Source organism: Uranotaenia lowii, chromosome 2, assembly GCF_029784155.1.
Source record: "Uranotaenia lowii strain MFRU-FL chromosome 2, ASM2978415v1, whole genome shotgun sequence".
In the NCBI taxonomy this organism is placed as follows: domain Eukaryota; kingdom Metazoa; phylum Arthropoda; class Insecta; order Diptera; family Culicidae; genus Uranotaenia; species Uranotaenia lowii.
The window spans coordinates 104,532,430-104,547,404 of record NC_073692.1 but is presented as its reverse complement, the minus strand read 5'-3'; the positions used below and the strand labels follow the sequence as shown (position 1 = coordinate 104,547,404).

At 38.5% G+C, this 14,975-nt stretch overlaps 1 protein-coding gene across 5 annotated transcripts in view; it reads right to left on the bottom strand.

Annotated features, from left to right (window-relative positions):
• Positions 1-433: 433 nt before the first annotated feature.
• The window catches only part of LOC129746484 (uncharacterized), a 221,222-nt gene continuing 206,680 nt past the window's right edge, over positions 434-14,975 (bottom strand). For all 5 annotated transcript variants that reach the window (XM_055740146.1, XM_055740142.1, XM_055740144.1 and 2 more), the window contains one exon: positions 434-3,261. In XM_055740146.1, the coding sequence (XP_055596121.1) occupies positions 2,946-3,261 (316 nt within the window). In that variant the 3' untranslated portion in view covers positions 434-2,945. The remainder of the gene's footprint in view (positions 3,262-14,975) is intronic.

Below are 14,975 nucleotides of genomic sequence, written 5' to 3'. Positions count from 1 at the left end.
ATTCAGAACATAAAAGTCTTTTTTAAGATAAGTTAACCACCGTTAATTAATTTTGTAAATTTGTTTTTCGGCATATCGGTGAAAAGTAGTTCTGAAATTGATAAAGATGGATAGAGAAGTGAGAAGAAAATTTACAGATGTTGAAAAGAGCGAAAGAGCATTTTTGCGAGGAAACTTATTAACGTACACCATACTTTACCCTGCAACATTTCATTATTTAGGAGAAGTAGTACCGGGAAAGACGTGGCACTACCTTAACCTATACAATGAAATCTGGTTGGTCCGAAGTCTACATGTGGTGAACACGTATGCCCGTCCGGAGTATACGTGTTCACCACATGTAGACTTCGGACCAACCAGATTTCATTGTATAGGTTAAGGTAGTGCCACGTCTTTCCCGGTACTACTTCTCCTAAATAATGAAATGTTGCAGGGTAAAGTATGGTGTACGTTAATAAGTTTCCTCGCAAAAATGCTCTTTCGCTCTTTTCAACATCTGTAAATTTTCTTCTCACTTCTCTATCCATCTTTATCAATTTCAGAACTACTTTTCACCGATATGCCGAAAAACAAATTTACAGAACATAAAAGTCAGAACTCAGCCTTAGGAATACAGAATTCGGTAATATATACTTGAAATTCGAGACGAGGAATTCAGAACTCGAACTGCAGAGCTTGGAATTCGGAATTCGGGATTCAGAGCTCGGACTGCAGTACTCGGAATTTAGAACTCGGAATTTAGAACTCGAAATTTAGAACTCGGAATTTAGAACTCGGAATTTTGAACTCGTAATTAAAAACTTTGAACTTAAAACATAGAATTCAGAACTCTGAATTAAAAAACACGGAATATAAAACTCTAAATTCAATTCTTGAAATTCAAAACTCAGAATCTGGAGTTCAGAATACAGAATATTGTACCAAGAATTCAGACCTCGGAATTAAGACTCGCAATTCAAAACTCGGAACTCAGAATTCGGAAAGAAGAATCTAGAAATTCGAAGTCGTTCAAAACTTGGAATTCAGAACACAAAATTCAGAACTTAGACTTCAGAATACAGAACTCGGAATTATATACTTGGAATTTAGACCGAGGAATTGAGAACTCGGACTTCAGAATTCGAAATACAGAGCTAGGGCTTTAGTACTCTGAATTAATAACTCGGAATATAAAACTCGTAATTTAGAACTCGGAATTTTAAAAACTCGGAATTTAAAACTCTTAATTCAAATCTCGGAATTCAAAACTCGGAATCTCGAGTTCAGAATGCGAAATATTGAAACCGGAATTCAAACCTCGGAATTCAGAACTCGAAATTGAGAACTCGGACTTTTGAACTCGTAATTCTGACTCGCAATTCAAAACTCGGAATGCAGAATTCGGAATGCAGAACTTAAATCAAGAAATTTGAAATTGATAACTTGGAATTCAGAACTCAGCATTCAGAATTTGGAATTATATACTTGGACTTCAGAACTCGGAATTTAGAACTCGGAATTTAGAACTTGGAATCAAAAACTCAGAACAAAGAACATGCAATTTAGAGTTTCGAATACGGAATATTGAACCCACAATTCAGATCTCGTAATTTAGAACTCGAAATTGAGAACTTGGAGATTCAAAACTCGGACTTCAGAACCTGGAATTCAGAATTCGAAATTCAGAGCTCGGTAATCAGATTTCGGAGTTCAGAATACGGAATTCAGAACTTGAAATTCAGTACTCGAATTCAAGACCCGGATTTCAAAACACGGTAGTCAAAACTCGGAATTCACAATTCGGAATTCCCAACTCGTAATCCATCACTCGAAATTCAGTGCTCGGTTTTAAATTTTATTCAAATTTCCGATATTTCCCTAAAAAATCTAGCTACTGCTGATTCAACGCGATTTTCAATGGCTAAAATCAAAAAGTGTTTCAAACCTCAATCTAATTTCCAATCAAAGTATCTCACCCATCAGCCAAAGTTTGATTAAATCTGCGATCCCCAAAATTTAATCTACCGAATAGCGCCGTTGACTGCATTCGTCCCGATAAATCATCAACTTGGCACTGAATCAAAGTTAACTCAGAGTTACAGACCAACTTCCTGCTGATTCGTGTGATCCACTGGGGTTCCGGTTATTTTCAATGGGACGCCGCTGCTCGGTTGGCACTCGATAACTAATTTTAACAATGGACACACTAGTTGGTAGTGATCCATTGGGAACAGAACTATTTACAGACACGTACATACACACTTTAGAATTACGCTTCAGTCCCGCCGCCATGAAGCCATCACGTTTCTCTCAAAGTTGTTTTTTCCACCCTTTTTCGACACTCAATGTCGAAACGATAGCGCGATTTGCATTTTTTTTAATTGGTTTTCACTCTTTCTAGGGTACACAGCAGAATTTCCCGGCAGGTTGTCCTGATTTTGAAATCGAGTTTCGATTTCGTTTTTCCAGGATCTCTGGGTGGGTCGTTTCCGGCCGGAGTTTCGCCTTGCTTAGGTTGTTAATTAAATCGAGCACGCTTCACAGTTTAGCTGCACGGATCGTTTCCGCTTTCGCAATTAATTATATTCGGTGTATTGAACACATTTATCATTTTCTACATCATGGGGGCTATATTGGCGTTGATTATTTTTTTTCATCCGTCCGCCTCAATTCGCTACCCTTCGCCTACACTAAGAGAGAAAGTCATGGTATGGAGTGGGGGGTTAAATATAAGATTTTTTTTATCAATCCAATTTTAGTATATGTGTTATGACAACCGCGCGTTATGTTGGCTCCAAAAATTGTTGGTTGATTTATGATGTGGATGAGAGGCCGGTTGAAAGCCTACCATTTGGAGATTCGAATTTCGCTGTCCTGAGCGCAACACGTTGAACAAACTACGAGAACAATCCTTCCAACAGGTGAATCGAAATGCAGAGGAAAAATCGCATAACCTTAAACTTTAGTCAAACGGATGTGGTGATTTGCTCCACGACTTGAACCGGGCGCGTCGGCCGACAGAAGTTGACCCCGTTGGCCGTGGTCCAGTGGCAGTGATTCCAGGAATGGCAGTCGGGCCCGGCTTCCGGTTGATGCCCGGTGGCTAGTCCTTCCGGGACACTCCGGCTTCGCGATGGATTACTCTGGAGGCCGTTGGAGCAGAAGTAGACGCCGGCCGATGATGACGCCGGATGAACCCCGACCGTCGATGGGGTCCGATGATGATTACTGTGCTGTTGTTGCTGCTGCAGCTGATGCTGACCATGATGGTGGATTTCACATCTGTTCGGAGAAAGAAAGGCAATTAATCAACCTGGCAATAGCTTCGCTGAAGCGTTAAATCCCGTCCGAAGAAGTGCGAAATTAAATTAATTTCAAAATAGTAAGGAATTTCGGCAATGATTTTGCAGTTCACGTGATTGATGGTCCAAGCAAGCATCGCGCCATGGAAAAACACCGGAACACAATTTGTTAAAGACCAAAACGCCTGAATGTAGGCAAGCAAATGATAAAGCCGGATAAACACCAAACAAGGGCGAGAAATGCGGCCCAAATCGCACGTTTTCCGTTCGTCGTTCGACAGCTTTCTGTTTTGCTGCATGAACTAAATCCCTCGGATAAATGATAAACGACCCATGACTGTTTTTTCTCCAAACAAAAGTCCAAACACAAGAATGTGGGAGACGGTTGTTTTCCGAGATAAGATACCTTCTTACCAGGTATTCAACTTCAGCGTAAAGTTTATCTTCTCTTGCTGGTAGGGCTTGTTTTGTTGGGTTTTCAACCATCCCAATCTAGGTATAACAATCGAAATCCTAGTCATATTTGGAATGAAAACAATGATTAAGTCTGTCACAACATATGACTGAAAATAGGATGAGCAGCTTTAATTTGCTGAACAGCTGCTTTAAGAAAAAAAACCAGCCTACCGATCTCGAGGTCAAATATTAGGGATTATTAAATTTGAATTTTAATTTCTTATCTGAACTCTGAATCTGAATTCTGAATCAGAATTCTGAATCTGAATTCTGAATCTTTTTTTTGTAGAGAAATGAATCCAACTTAGATGAAATTTCAGGGACAAGATAAGAGAAAATCGATGTTGAAAAAAATGCGAAAAAAATTCGCCTTGTCTCCCGGTGAGACTTGAACCCACATATTGCGCCTCACCGGGAGACAAGGTAATTTTTTTCGCATGTTTTTCAACATCGATTTTCTCTTATCTAGTCCCTGAAATTTCATCTAAGTTGGATTCATTTCTCTACAAAAAAAGTTTCGCTGACTGAATGTTTGAGTCAAGACCCATCTCTGGGTCGCAATTTGAAAATTCTGAATCTAAATTCTGAATCTGAATTCTGAATCTGAATTCTGAATCTGAATTCTGAATCTGAATTCTGAATCTGAATTCTGAATCTGAATTCTGAATCTGAATTCTGAATCTGAATTCTGAATCTGAATTCTGAATCTGAATTCTGAATCTGAATTCTGAATCTGAATTCTGAATCTGAATTCTGAATCTGAATTCTGAATCTGAATTCTGAATCTGAATTCTGAATCTGAATTCTGAATCTGAATTCTGAATCTGAATTCTGAATCTGAATTCTGAATCTGAATTCTGAATCTGAATTCTGAATCTGAATTCTGAATCTGAATTCTGAATCTGAATTCTGAATCTGAATTCTGAATCTGAATTCTGAATCTGAATTCTGAATCTGAATTCTGAATCTGAATTCTGAATCTGAATTCTGAATCTGAATTCTGAATCTGAATTCTGAATCTGAATTCTGAATCTGAATTCTGAATCTGAATTCTGAATCTGAATTCTGAATCTGAATTCTGAATCTGAATTCTGAATCTGAATTCTGAATCTGAATTCTGAATCTGAATTCTGAATCTGAATTCTGAATCTGAATTCTGAATCTGAATTCTGAATCTGAATTCTGAATCTGAATTCTGAATCTGAATTCTGAATCTGAATTCTGAATCTGAATTCTGAATCTGAATTCTGAATCTGAATTCTGAATCTGAATTCTGAATCTGAATTCTGAATCTGAATTCTGAATCTGAATTCTGAATCTGAATTCTGAATCTGAATTCTGAATCTGAATTCTGAATCTGAATTCTGAATCTGAATTCTGAATCTGAATTCTGAATCTGAATTCTGAATCTGAATTCTGAATCTGAATTCTGAATCTGAATTCTGAATCTGAATTCTGAATCTGAATTCTGAATCTGAATTCTGAATCTGAATTCTGAATCTGAATTCTGAATCTGAATTCTGAATCTGAATTCTGAATCTGAATTCTGAATCTGAATTCTGAATCTGAATTCTGAATTCTGAATCTGAATTCTGAATCTGAATTCTGAATCTGAATTCTGAATCTGAATTCTGAATCTGAATTCTGAATCTGAATTCTGAATCTGAATTCTGAATCTGAATTCTGAATCTGAATTCTGAATCTGAATTCTGAATCTGAATTCTGAATCTGAATTCTGAATCTGAATTCTGAATCTGAATTCTGAATCTGAATTCTGAATCTGAATTCTGAATCTGAATTCTGAATCTGAATTCTGAATCTGAATTCTGAATCTGAATTCTGAATCTGAATTCTGAATCTGAATTCTGAATCTGAATTCTGAATCTGAATTCTGAATCTGAATTCTGAATCTGAATTCTGAATCTGAATTCTGAATCTGAATTCTGAATCTGAAGAATGTTTTTAATAAGGGATTTTTTTTTTGTTTCACACGGAATGAATTTGGTGTTGATAATTTTAATTTTTTGAATTATTTCTAAAATTTAATGACTTTTTTTCCTTATTCCCATTTTTTCATTGGGTTTTTCTGTCAGGCTGGCTTTCGAATCTGAATTTGAGTCTACAGAATAAATTTGATTTTTTGTTAATAATTTTAATTCAACCTTTTTTAGTGTTTTTCAATCAATTTTTAGTTTAGTTCAAAAGGTTATTACTGATTGATGAAAGTTCAAATTTCTTAGCACCTCCAAATCTTTCAAAATCAGCGGTTATTGGAAAACCACCTACTTTAAAAAAAATTTAATTCCATACAGAAAGTAGCTTTTGTTTAAAAATCTCGTTTTGGATATCTTCTCATGTTAGATCAATATATTTTTTTAAATTTCTCTTGAGGCTTATTAAGAATAAATCTCCTTTTGATTGTATCATTTATCGCAATTAGGCGATGTTAAGTTATTTTCCAAGTCAAAACTCTGAAGATGAATAACTAACCAAATTACAAAATTATTCCTTTCTCGCCTCGTCTCCCAGCATTTTTATTCAGCTCTGGCATTCGCATTAGTTTGAAAATTATGAAGCTCATCAAAAGAAGTCAAATGGAATTTAATCTAATCCTACTTAATGTCTGCCGGAAAATGAGTTCCCGGGATGTGGATAACACGTTCTTCCGGAAAGCACCCTCGGTATAGTTTCAACTTCCGCAGCAATTATTATCTTTTGATATGGATTAGATACTTGCTCTGTTTGTAAGGCATTACGATTAAATGCTTCGCAACGCTCAGCTTAGAAAATGGTTACTGCTTCTCTCTGTTTCTGTCTGTCCTATGCTGATGGCATAATGCGTAAACAAGTTCGTCATCAAGGCACTGTGGGTTAATTTGATTCAAAATAGACATTGAATTTTCAAAAGATCATCGGGCTTTTTTCCGGGATTTTCATCCCAAAGTTCTTCGAGCAACGAAAGTAGTTACATACCTACAAAGATGAAATCAAATGGGAGAACAGAAAAAACATGTTCATACTTTGTCACGTCATAAACGCCGAGAGTTAGGCAATCAAATAATATGAGTTTGTTTATAGCGGTTTTATTAAAAATTTAGTAGCGGTTTCATCAACGGTTTTGTATCCATTCTCCCTAATTCCAGGTTTAAATTTAGTTCATACAATCATATGTATTTCCTCTTATGTTTAAATAATATTTTAATTTCGTCAGAAGGACAACGAATCATTTGGATAACAAGCAATGAGGAAGCTTCTCGAATGCTGCCTCTTGATTTGGAAACACATCTCATTTGCAATTTGTGTGGATATGTTCATCCGAATTCTCATTGATTATGTATATTAGCATTGAAATGACATACATAAGTAGATTCAGACAAAAAAAAAGTTATGGTGATCACTTTAAATAATCGTTTTTTGCAAACAGAAAGAATTTAAGAAACTTTTCAAAATGTTTATTTAAGCATCATGCTTTCGTTCGATGATAACATCAGCATGGCTTGGTACCTAATACAACATTATTTTCCTTTTTGTGGTGTAGTTTATTGGTATATTGCTTAAATTTTCGTTTATTTTTATCAGATTTAGTTAAGGTTGATACTTTTATCTAAGAGATAAGTTTATCAAATTATAGAAATCACTAGTGATTTTTTTTCGCCCGCTGTGTCACGTTTAGAAAGTAATTCCATTTGGATTTTAAAGATTGAATTCACGTGTTTACTCTCGTCGGTCGAAAAGGTGAAGGTGAGATATTTTCATTCGAAAAGATTTTTGAAATTTATAACTAAATCTTACATATAAAACATCAGTTATATCAACACGGAAAATTTAATAAAACCTGATATTTTATATTTCAGATTAGGTTATGAATTTGTTGGCCAAAAAATCAACTGAAATCGGGAACTGAAATCTGAAACCGAAATGATTTTTTTTTTCAGGGATTTTCATCCTGTTGGATGATTCATCCCATTGAAACCGAAATGAATAGATCAAACCTTCATCCAGTTACCTTATTCTCCAAACGAAAAAAAAACAGGACTTCAAATGATGCTGCTGATTCGTGTAGCATTAGAGCCTCTGTGTTTGACTTTGGCACCCGAGATGGGCAGGATAAAACAAAAATGAACAGGGATTACTAAATTATAAATTGCGTTGCCAAGTCCCCCAACATCAGGCAGCTGCGGATATGGTTGGACGACTCCTCTCGACTTCACTCTGACGGCCTGGCAGAGTTCGGTCCTTGATGGGCGCACCATGAATGGAGACGTTTTGCGGTTAATTAATATTTGCAGATTGACTGTGGTGTGACATTTTATGAACGTGAATGGCACTGGTGATTTTTCTGTTCTGCCGCGTGTTCTGTAATCTCCGGCAAATTTTGTTCACGGTTTGTGACATTATATCACATTTTCTGCCGAGAGTTTCCACGGAAGCATTAATATTCGTTATTAGGTTTTTTGACAGAATGTAAACTAATTCAGGCTCTGTAAACTTCTGCACAGCTACGAAATGTTGGTATTCGTTGATGGGACTGTAGGAATAACTTTTTGAATTAGATAATCGGGTGGTTTTGGGGTAACAGGCGATTTCGTTTCTATGGACGGATGTATGATTCCATAGATCCATAGTTACAATCTATAGGAAAAACTGCACTAGCTAAACTATCAATATCATTTTAGAACATTGGAAAAATAAAATTTGCAAGAATTAAATGAATTTTGAAATTGAAAGAAATCAATAAAACATGGCCCAATATTAGAATATACTTATTTATAATCTCTCATCAAATTTAGAGATGAAAACGTGAAATTTGATAATGTTATAGCTTGATTTGTGAGGCAATCTCAATTGTTCCTACTTTTATGAGAATGGTGCTATTTTACTAGTTCCTAGTGCACGCAGAAGGTTCAAAACACAATGAATGAATAGTTTTTAAGTTGAGTTAGCTTGTGTGGAAGTTTCATGAAAAAAATATCAACTGTGAAATAAATGACAGTCTGTCAATGTTGAAAGTTTGTGCGCTTCATTATTTTTTAAACGCTACTGTAGGAACGATAAGATCGTAAAAGTTAATCAACAATCAAAACTCACGGTGAATAATTACCTTCATGAATTCTCAATTAAATTTTCAATCCAATGTCAATTCATTAAGTGAAATTTTCATTATTTGCATGCTTATTTAACACACATCATATTCTCGTCAATAAATTCCTAACGGACTAGTTGCATTTTTCAATCCTGAAAGAAGGTTGCACACGATTACCTTGTATCGGTACCACGTGCTTTGCTCAGAAGAAGAAACAAAAAAAGCCACAAATTTCTCCGGCCTTTACACGAAACTCGAGGCTCGCTTGGTTTGCACGACTATCGTTCGCTCCGCCTCCGTTCGAGACCACTGCAGAGACCAATGATCTCTCCTCTAACGACTCGAGATCTTGGCTCCGCTTGGTTTGGCTCAAGGCCTTCTCTTCTTTGCCCGTCCGTGAGCCAAATCGAGAGCAGCTTATCCTAGACACGCGTCTGTCACAGCACACGTCCGGGGCTTTACGAAAATTACTCGGATGATTCCCGGCGAAGACGTCATCCTACACCGACTCGAGTGACTCACCCGCCGGTGACGTGAAGTCACCCTACCCGAGAGTATTTCGCGGCGTGAATACTTTTCCCCTACGAGTTCGACTGCGAAGAAGGTCAAGTCTTATCCCCGCAGCTTCTGTCGTAGCGAGCGCCTTCTACTCAGATAATCCGTGGCGGTGGAGGTATCCTACACAACGTTCGCGACGTACCTGACAGCTCGGCATACTCAAAAGGTAGAGTCTTATCTTTGTATGCTTTACTGCTGGATCGGACGCACACTACTCGAATGCCCCCCGCCGAAAAGACATTCTACTCCGACCGTGGTCCGGTCTTCCTCCTCCCTTTGGCTGGCAACCCTAGGCTTTTTGTCCGCCGTGTGCCGTATCGAGAGCAGCTTCTTCTAGACTCGAGCCTGTCGCAGCACACGTACGGGTCTTTAACGTTTATGACTCAGATGCATCCAGACGGTGATGTCATCCTACTCGAGTGGCTCATCCGACGGCGACGTGAGACCACTATAACCGAGAGTACTCCGCAACGTGAATACTCTTCCCCCTACGAGTTTGACTGCGGAGAAGGTCTTGTCTTACCACCACAGCCTCCATCGCAGAGGGCGCGTTCGACTCGGATACTCCGCGACGGTAACCTTGGAGGTATCCTACACACAGACGCGCGACGTACCAGGCAGCTCGGTATACGCAGAAGGTAGAGTCTTACCTTTGTTTGCTTTACTGCACACAACTCAGATCCTCCCTGACGAATTAGTCACCCTACACCGGTCGCGGACTGGTGCTGGTTCCAACTCCTCTGCAGGGCAGTCATGATCCGGGTGAACCCATCGCTGACCACGCGGCAAGTATTTGGCATCCTCATGTCTGGTCCGCAGGCGGCAAGCATGTTAGCGCGTATCCCTTCGAACCTCGGGCAGTTGAACACTATGTGCTCTGGTGTCTCTACTGTGTCATCGCAGGTTGGGTAGAATGGCGAGGACACGTGTCCAAACCGATGGTGATACTGCATGAAGCGTCCGTGACCAGTCAAGAACTGTGTCATGAGGAATCCACCTCTCCATGTCTCCGATCTGATGTCTGTTCCCCACATCGGGCATGTGCCTGTGTTCGTATCAAAAGATATCTTCCTCTAGCAAAACCGAGATGGGCATGACCCCCGCTACAACATCAGCAGCTACCTAGGACACCGTTCGGTATGCGCTGATTACTCGCAAGTTCATCAGCCGCTGCACACTGCAGAGCTTTTGCAGGTTACACTGCCTGCTCAAGGCTGCCGCCCCGTATCGTAGAATAGACAAGGTCACAGTCGCTAGTCTCCATACGCTGCAGCGGATCGCCGAGTTATTCGACATGGCCCGTGAGAGGGCTGTCGTCGCTATTGCTGCTCTTTTACAGGCGTAGTATATTCCACCATATTTGATCATGCGGACGATCAAATGCGTCAACGAAGAATCATTTCAAACACTTTGGCAACCGACATCAAATATTTAGGGGCAACAATGTCGTTCTCAAACAATGAAGGCAAGATGTAAGCTAGCTATCGAAGTATCAAAAGTAGTTAGAGAGTTTAAAGCAAAAATGAAGCCTTCAGAAAAAATTGTTTCTATCTCACATCATTCTATTATCGCTTCAACAATGTACCACGGAGGGCAGACATCGGTCCTTACAAAAGCAAATAGGGTAAGGATGATAGGCTACGAGCGGCAAATAGTTAGTAGCTGAACTAATAGCGAACTGCCGAAGGACACAGCTAGTAACATCAGACAATCTATTGATGCAGTTCTTCAAAGAAGAACAATTACCAAAGGCTCTTATCAGTTTAGATATTGGAGTCATGTAGTAGGAAGACCAGAGCTCCACATGTTGCAAATGGCCAGCAAGTATCAAAAGGAGAAGACCAGCATTTAAGTACCCGGATATTTTTAAACAAAATATGGATCGTTTTGATAATGGTCTAGACACTCGTCAGTGGAAAGATCTTGCAAAAGACAAAGAAAAAGTTCATAAAAATAGAGGAAATTTATGAAATTTGTGAATCTACGGACTCAGAAATATAGGATAATGTGAAATGTTTAAAACTTGAAAAATGCTACCATGATGACATACCTATATTAAACTATTTTTCTTCGAATCCATATTTCTACATCCATTTTCAAAAGGACAATAATTTTCACATATAATTGGTATTTCTCCTTTTCTTCTTATTCATAATTTTAAGTTATTTTCTGATCCCAACAATCCTCTCTAATCAACAGCTTTCGAAGAATCTTTGACCAATTGGTTGAAAATACTCTAAGGCTCCATCATTGCATACATTCTAATGCAATGTACTTTGGTACTTTGAGGAGAAACGAAGAATGAGCTGATTTCGGTAAGGTTGTTTAATTTTTAGGAATTTATAAAACATATCATTGTTATTTTATTAACATAGTCCTACTTGCCATGTAGGATCCCCCATATCTTAAACCCTTCCCAATCCTTTCAGAAACAACTTTATGGGTCGTATGAGTTCTCTGCACCTGAAGAGTTTATTTCGCTGTTTCAGAACTTCCCTATCATGATTACATTGACTTTCCGCAGTGTACATTGGAGTACCTCACGGAAAATCAAAGCCGCACTTGGAATAAGTTTTGAATCCAGACACTTATTTTGGCATCTCGTGTTGGCTCTGATTAACACTTGTACTTTATGTATAAGCCAGTGCAAGATGTGTGTAGTCACCCTATGCTATGCTATAAATCGGCCGGGCCCACTGTGGAGCAGAGAACGCAGAGACGTCAGGAACAACGGAAAAAACGGGGACCACACACAAGTACCACACGCTCCGAGGGGTAATTCGTAGAAAGCATAGCTTAAAAAGTTACAAGGTGTTAAAGTGTCATGAATAAACCAAAAAAAAAGCTTAAAAAGGCTGCTTGTCTTTAGTGGAAGTATGGCCCATTAAACTGAGTCGATTTACTTAAAAGTTCTGAAAAATATGGATGTGTTTTGAACAAAAACGAAGCTTTTTAGACCCCAGGGTTTAAGAAACTCAAAAACGACCCAAATCGACTCAGTATAATGGTCAATTCTTCCACGGCTGGAATAAGTTATTTTGTGCACAGAAATCACAAATCTTTAGGATCAGAGTGATAGTTAAAAGTAATACCTAATTGTTATAATTTTAACATAACGAATTTATCATTTTGTATTGGTCTAGATTTCTGTATGTGGTATCCCGACGAGCGAGGCAAACTGCAAGAGTATTGAGATAATAAATAGCGAGCATAATAGATAGCAGGGCTCAGTCTAGATGGGACCGGCAAGCGGTCCAGATGGAAATACCATATTGGCGATCCGCCAGATGCACTACCCCTGTCTTAGAAATAGAAGTCTTGATTCGGTTGGCTGCAAGCGAGGGGTAGTGCTAGAACTGGAGTGCGAGCTATGTGGTTTATCTATAGGTGCGGACAAGACTACCGTTGCACGAGTGTGAGAATCAGTTTTTTCAATGTTCTGATTGCTACGTCACAAATGTTCAAGAGCGTCTCAACGTTCGAGTCGCCTTGCGACGACCGTTTTCATACGTACATTATACCATCGAGCTCGAGCATCGAGTGGAAGTAATAATCAGAATATGCTCAAAATTGAATCACATGTTCGATATCCTGCAAGAGCGATTATATAATTTTCTAATGATTTGAAAAAAATCTAACACATCTCGCATTGTTTGTAAATTCCGAGATTCTGGGTCTATACTCTAAATCAAACTATAAGATCTTTTAACTGAACCTGAATACTGTATGTGAAATCTTGATTTGAGTTTCAAATCTGATATGGAAAACCTAAAATGTGCGATTTTAAACCTAAGCTCTTAATCGAAATGTGATCATAATTTTTGTATACTGACTTTTATAAATCAACTTTGTTAATAAATTCACAATAAAATTAAAATCTGAATTTTCGAAACAGAAGCTGTTTATGAAAATGATAAAAAAAAAGATTTTTGTTTGTTTTCAGTAACTGAAGACATTCCAATGAATCAGAACGGTATTCGCTAGATTTCCTCAACATATTCTCTTCTGCCAGCTTTTTCTACAGGAACTTTATACCCATCGTTGTTGTTCGTTTCGATTCCAGGAAAGGTATTTCTGGACAACATTTTGGGAGCAAACGAATTCTTTTACAGCTGAATCCGTTGAACTACTTCGATAACCCGAGAAATGAATTTGAAAACTAAAATCTGCATCGAGAATAATTTTGCTTCCACAACACGACGGCATCTCGAAAATTGAGTAACATTCTATCATGGTAACGTCAATAACAAACATTCTGGGCCGTTGCTACGGTTTCATTGATGTGTTGAATGTTTGCCACCGCGACGGCGTCGTGTTACGTCACAATCGTTCATAAACAACTGTATGGATACAACGTACTAATACTAATGATTCTAGTTGACCCCACCTATAGATAAACCACATAGGAGTGCGAGAGGCGTAGCTAGATGTGCATCGAGAGGTTCGAGCGGCTGCGAGAGTATCGAGACGCGTTGCGAGAGGTTCGAGAGACGCTACGTCAGGCATGTCAAACTGGGGGTTCGCGGGCCGCATGCGGCTCGCGTAGTCCCGTCCTCAATTGTCACAAAAAAAAACACCACTGATTTTTATGTAGAATATTACTGCAAAAAACCTAAAGCTGAATGTACCGTATTTACTGATTTTGGCTGCGGCCCTCTACGTCATAGAAAATTTTTAATGCGGCCCGCACACCTAAACGAGTTTCACATGCCTGCGCTACGTGAAGCGTTACGAGAGGTGCGGCGAGCGCTGCGGAACGTGCTAGAGGTGTGAGTGGAGCCACGATGTGTACAAAAATTGTGAGTGTAAAGTGGTGCGCAATATGGAGCGGTCCACAAAGTGCGCAAAACGTTGTTGCGTGCAAAGTGCCGTGATCTTCATGTGCTGATGTTTAGAAGGAAAAAAATAATGAAAACACTCGTCATGGCTAGGCCAAAGGCAGTGTTGTTTTTGCAGTCGGGTTTAGCCCAAGACGCAAAACAAAATTAGACGAAAGCACTCGTTCGAGTTAAGCTCAAGACAGTGAAAATATTTGCAGTCGGGGTTGGCCCAAGGCGCAAATGATCGAAATGAAAACACTAGTCCGAGCTATGCTCAAGGCAGTGTTCAATTTTGCAGTCGGGTTTAGCCCAAGGCGCAAGAGAAATGGAAGTATGAAAAATGATGAAAGGAAAAAAAGAAGAAAAGCAAGGTGAAAAAAGCAATATTATGGAGAGAAAGATGATTTGAAGAAAGATAATGGAAAGAGAAATGAACGAGGAAGATAATGAAAGGAGAAAGATAGTGGTATCAAAAATATAATCGAAAGAGGTTATGGGAATAAAGATATGAGCCGTTTGAAATGAAGAAGTTACAAAACAAAAAGATTATGAGAAGTGGAAGAATATGGAGAAATTGATAATGGAAGGAGAAAGATAATGGGAATAAGAATGGAAAAATTGAAATAATGGTTGAAAGCGATAATGTTTAAGTAATAATTGAAAAAGAAAATGGATGATAAATGTTTATCAATGAAACAGGATGATAAATGAACAATAATAATGATTTTCGAGAATTGGAGACTTGATGTAATCCCCAGAAAATATAAAACTATTGAA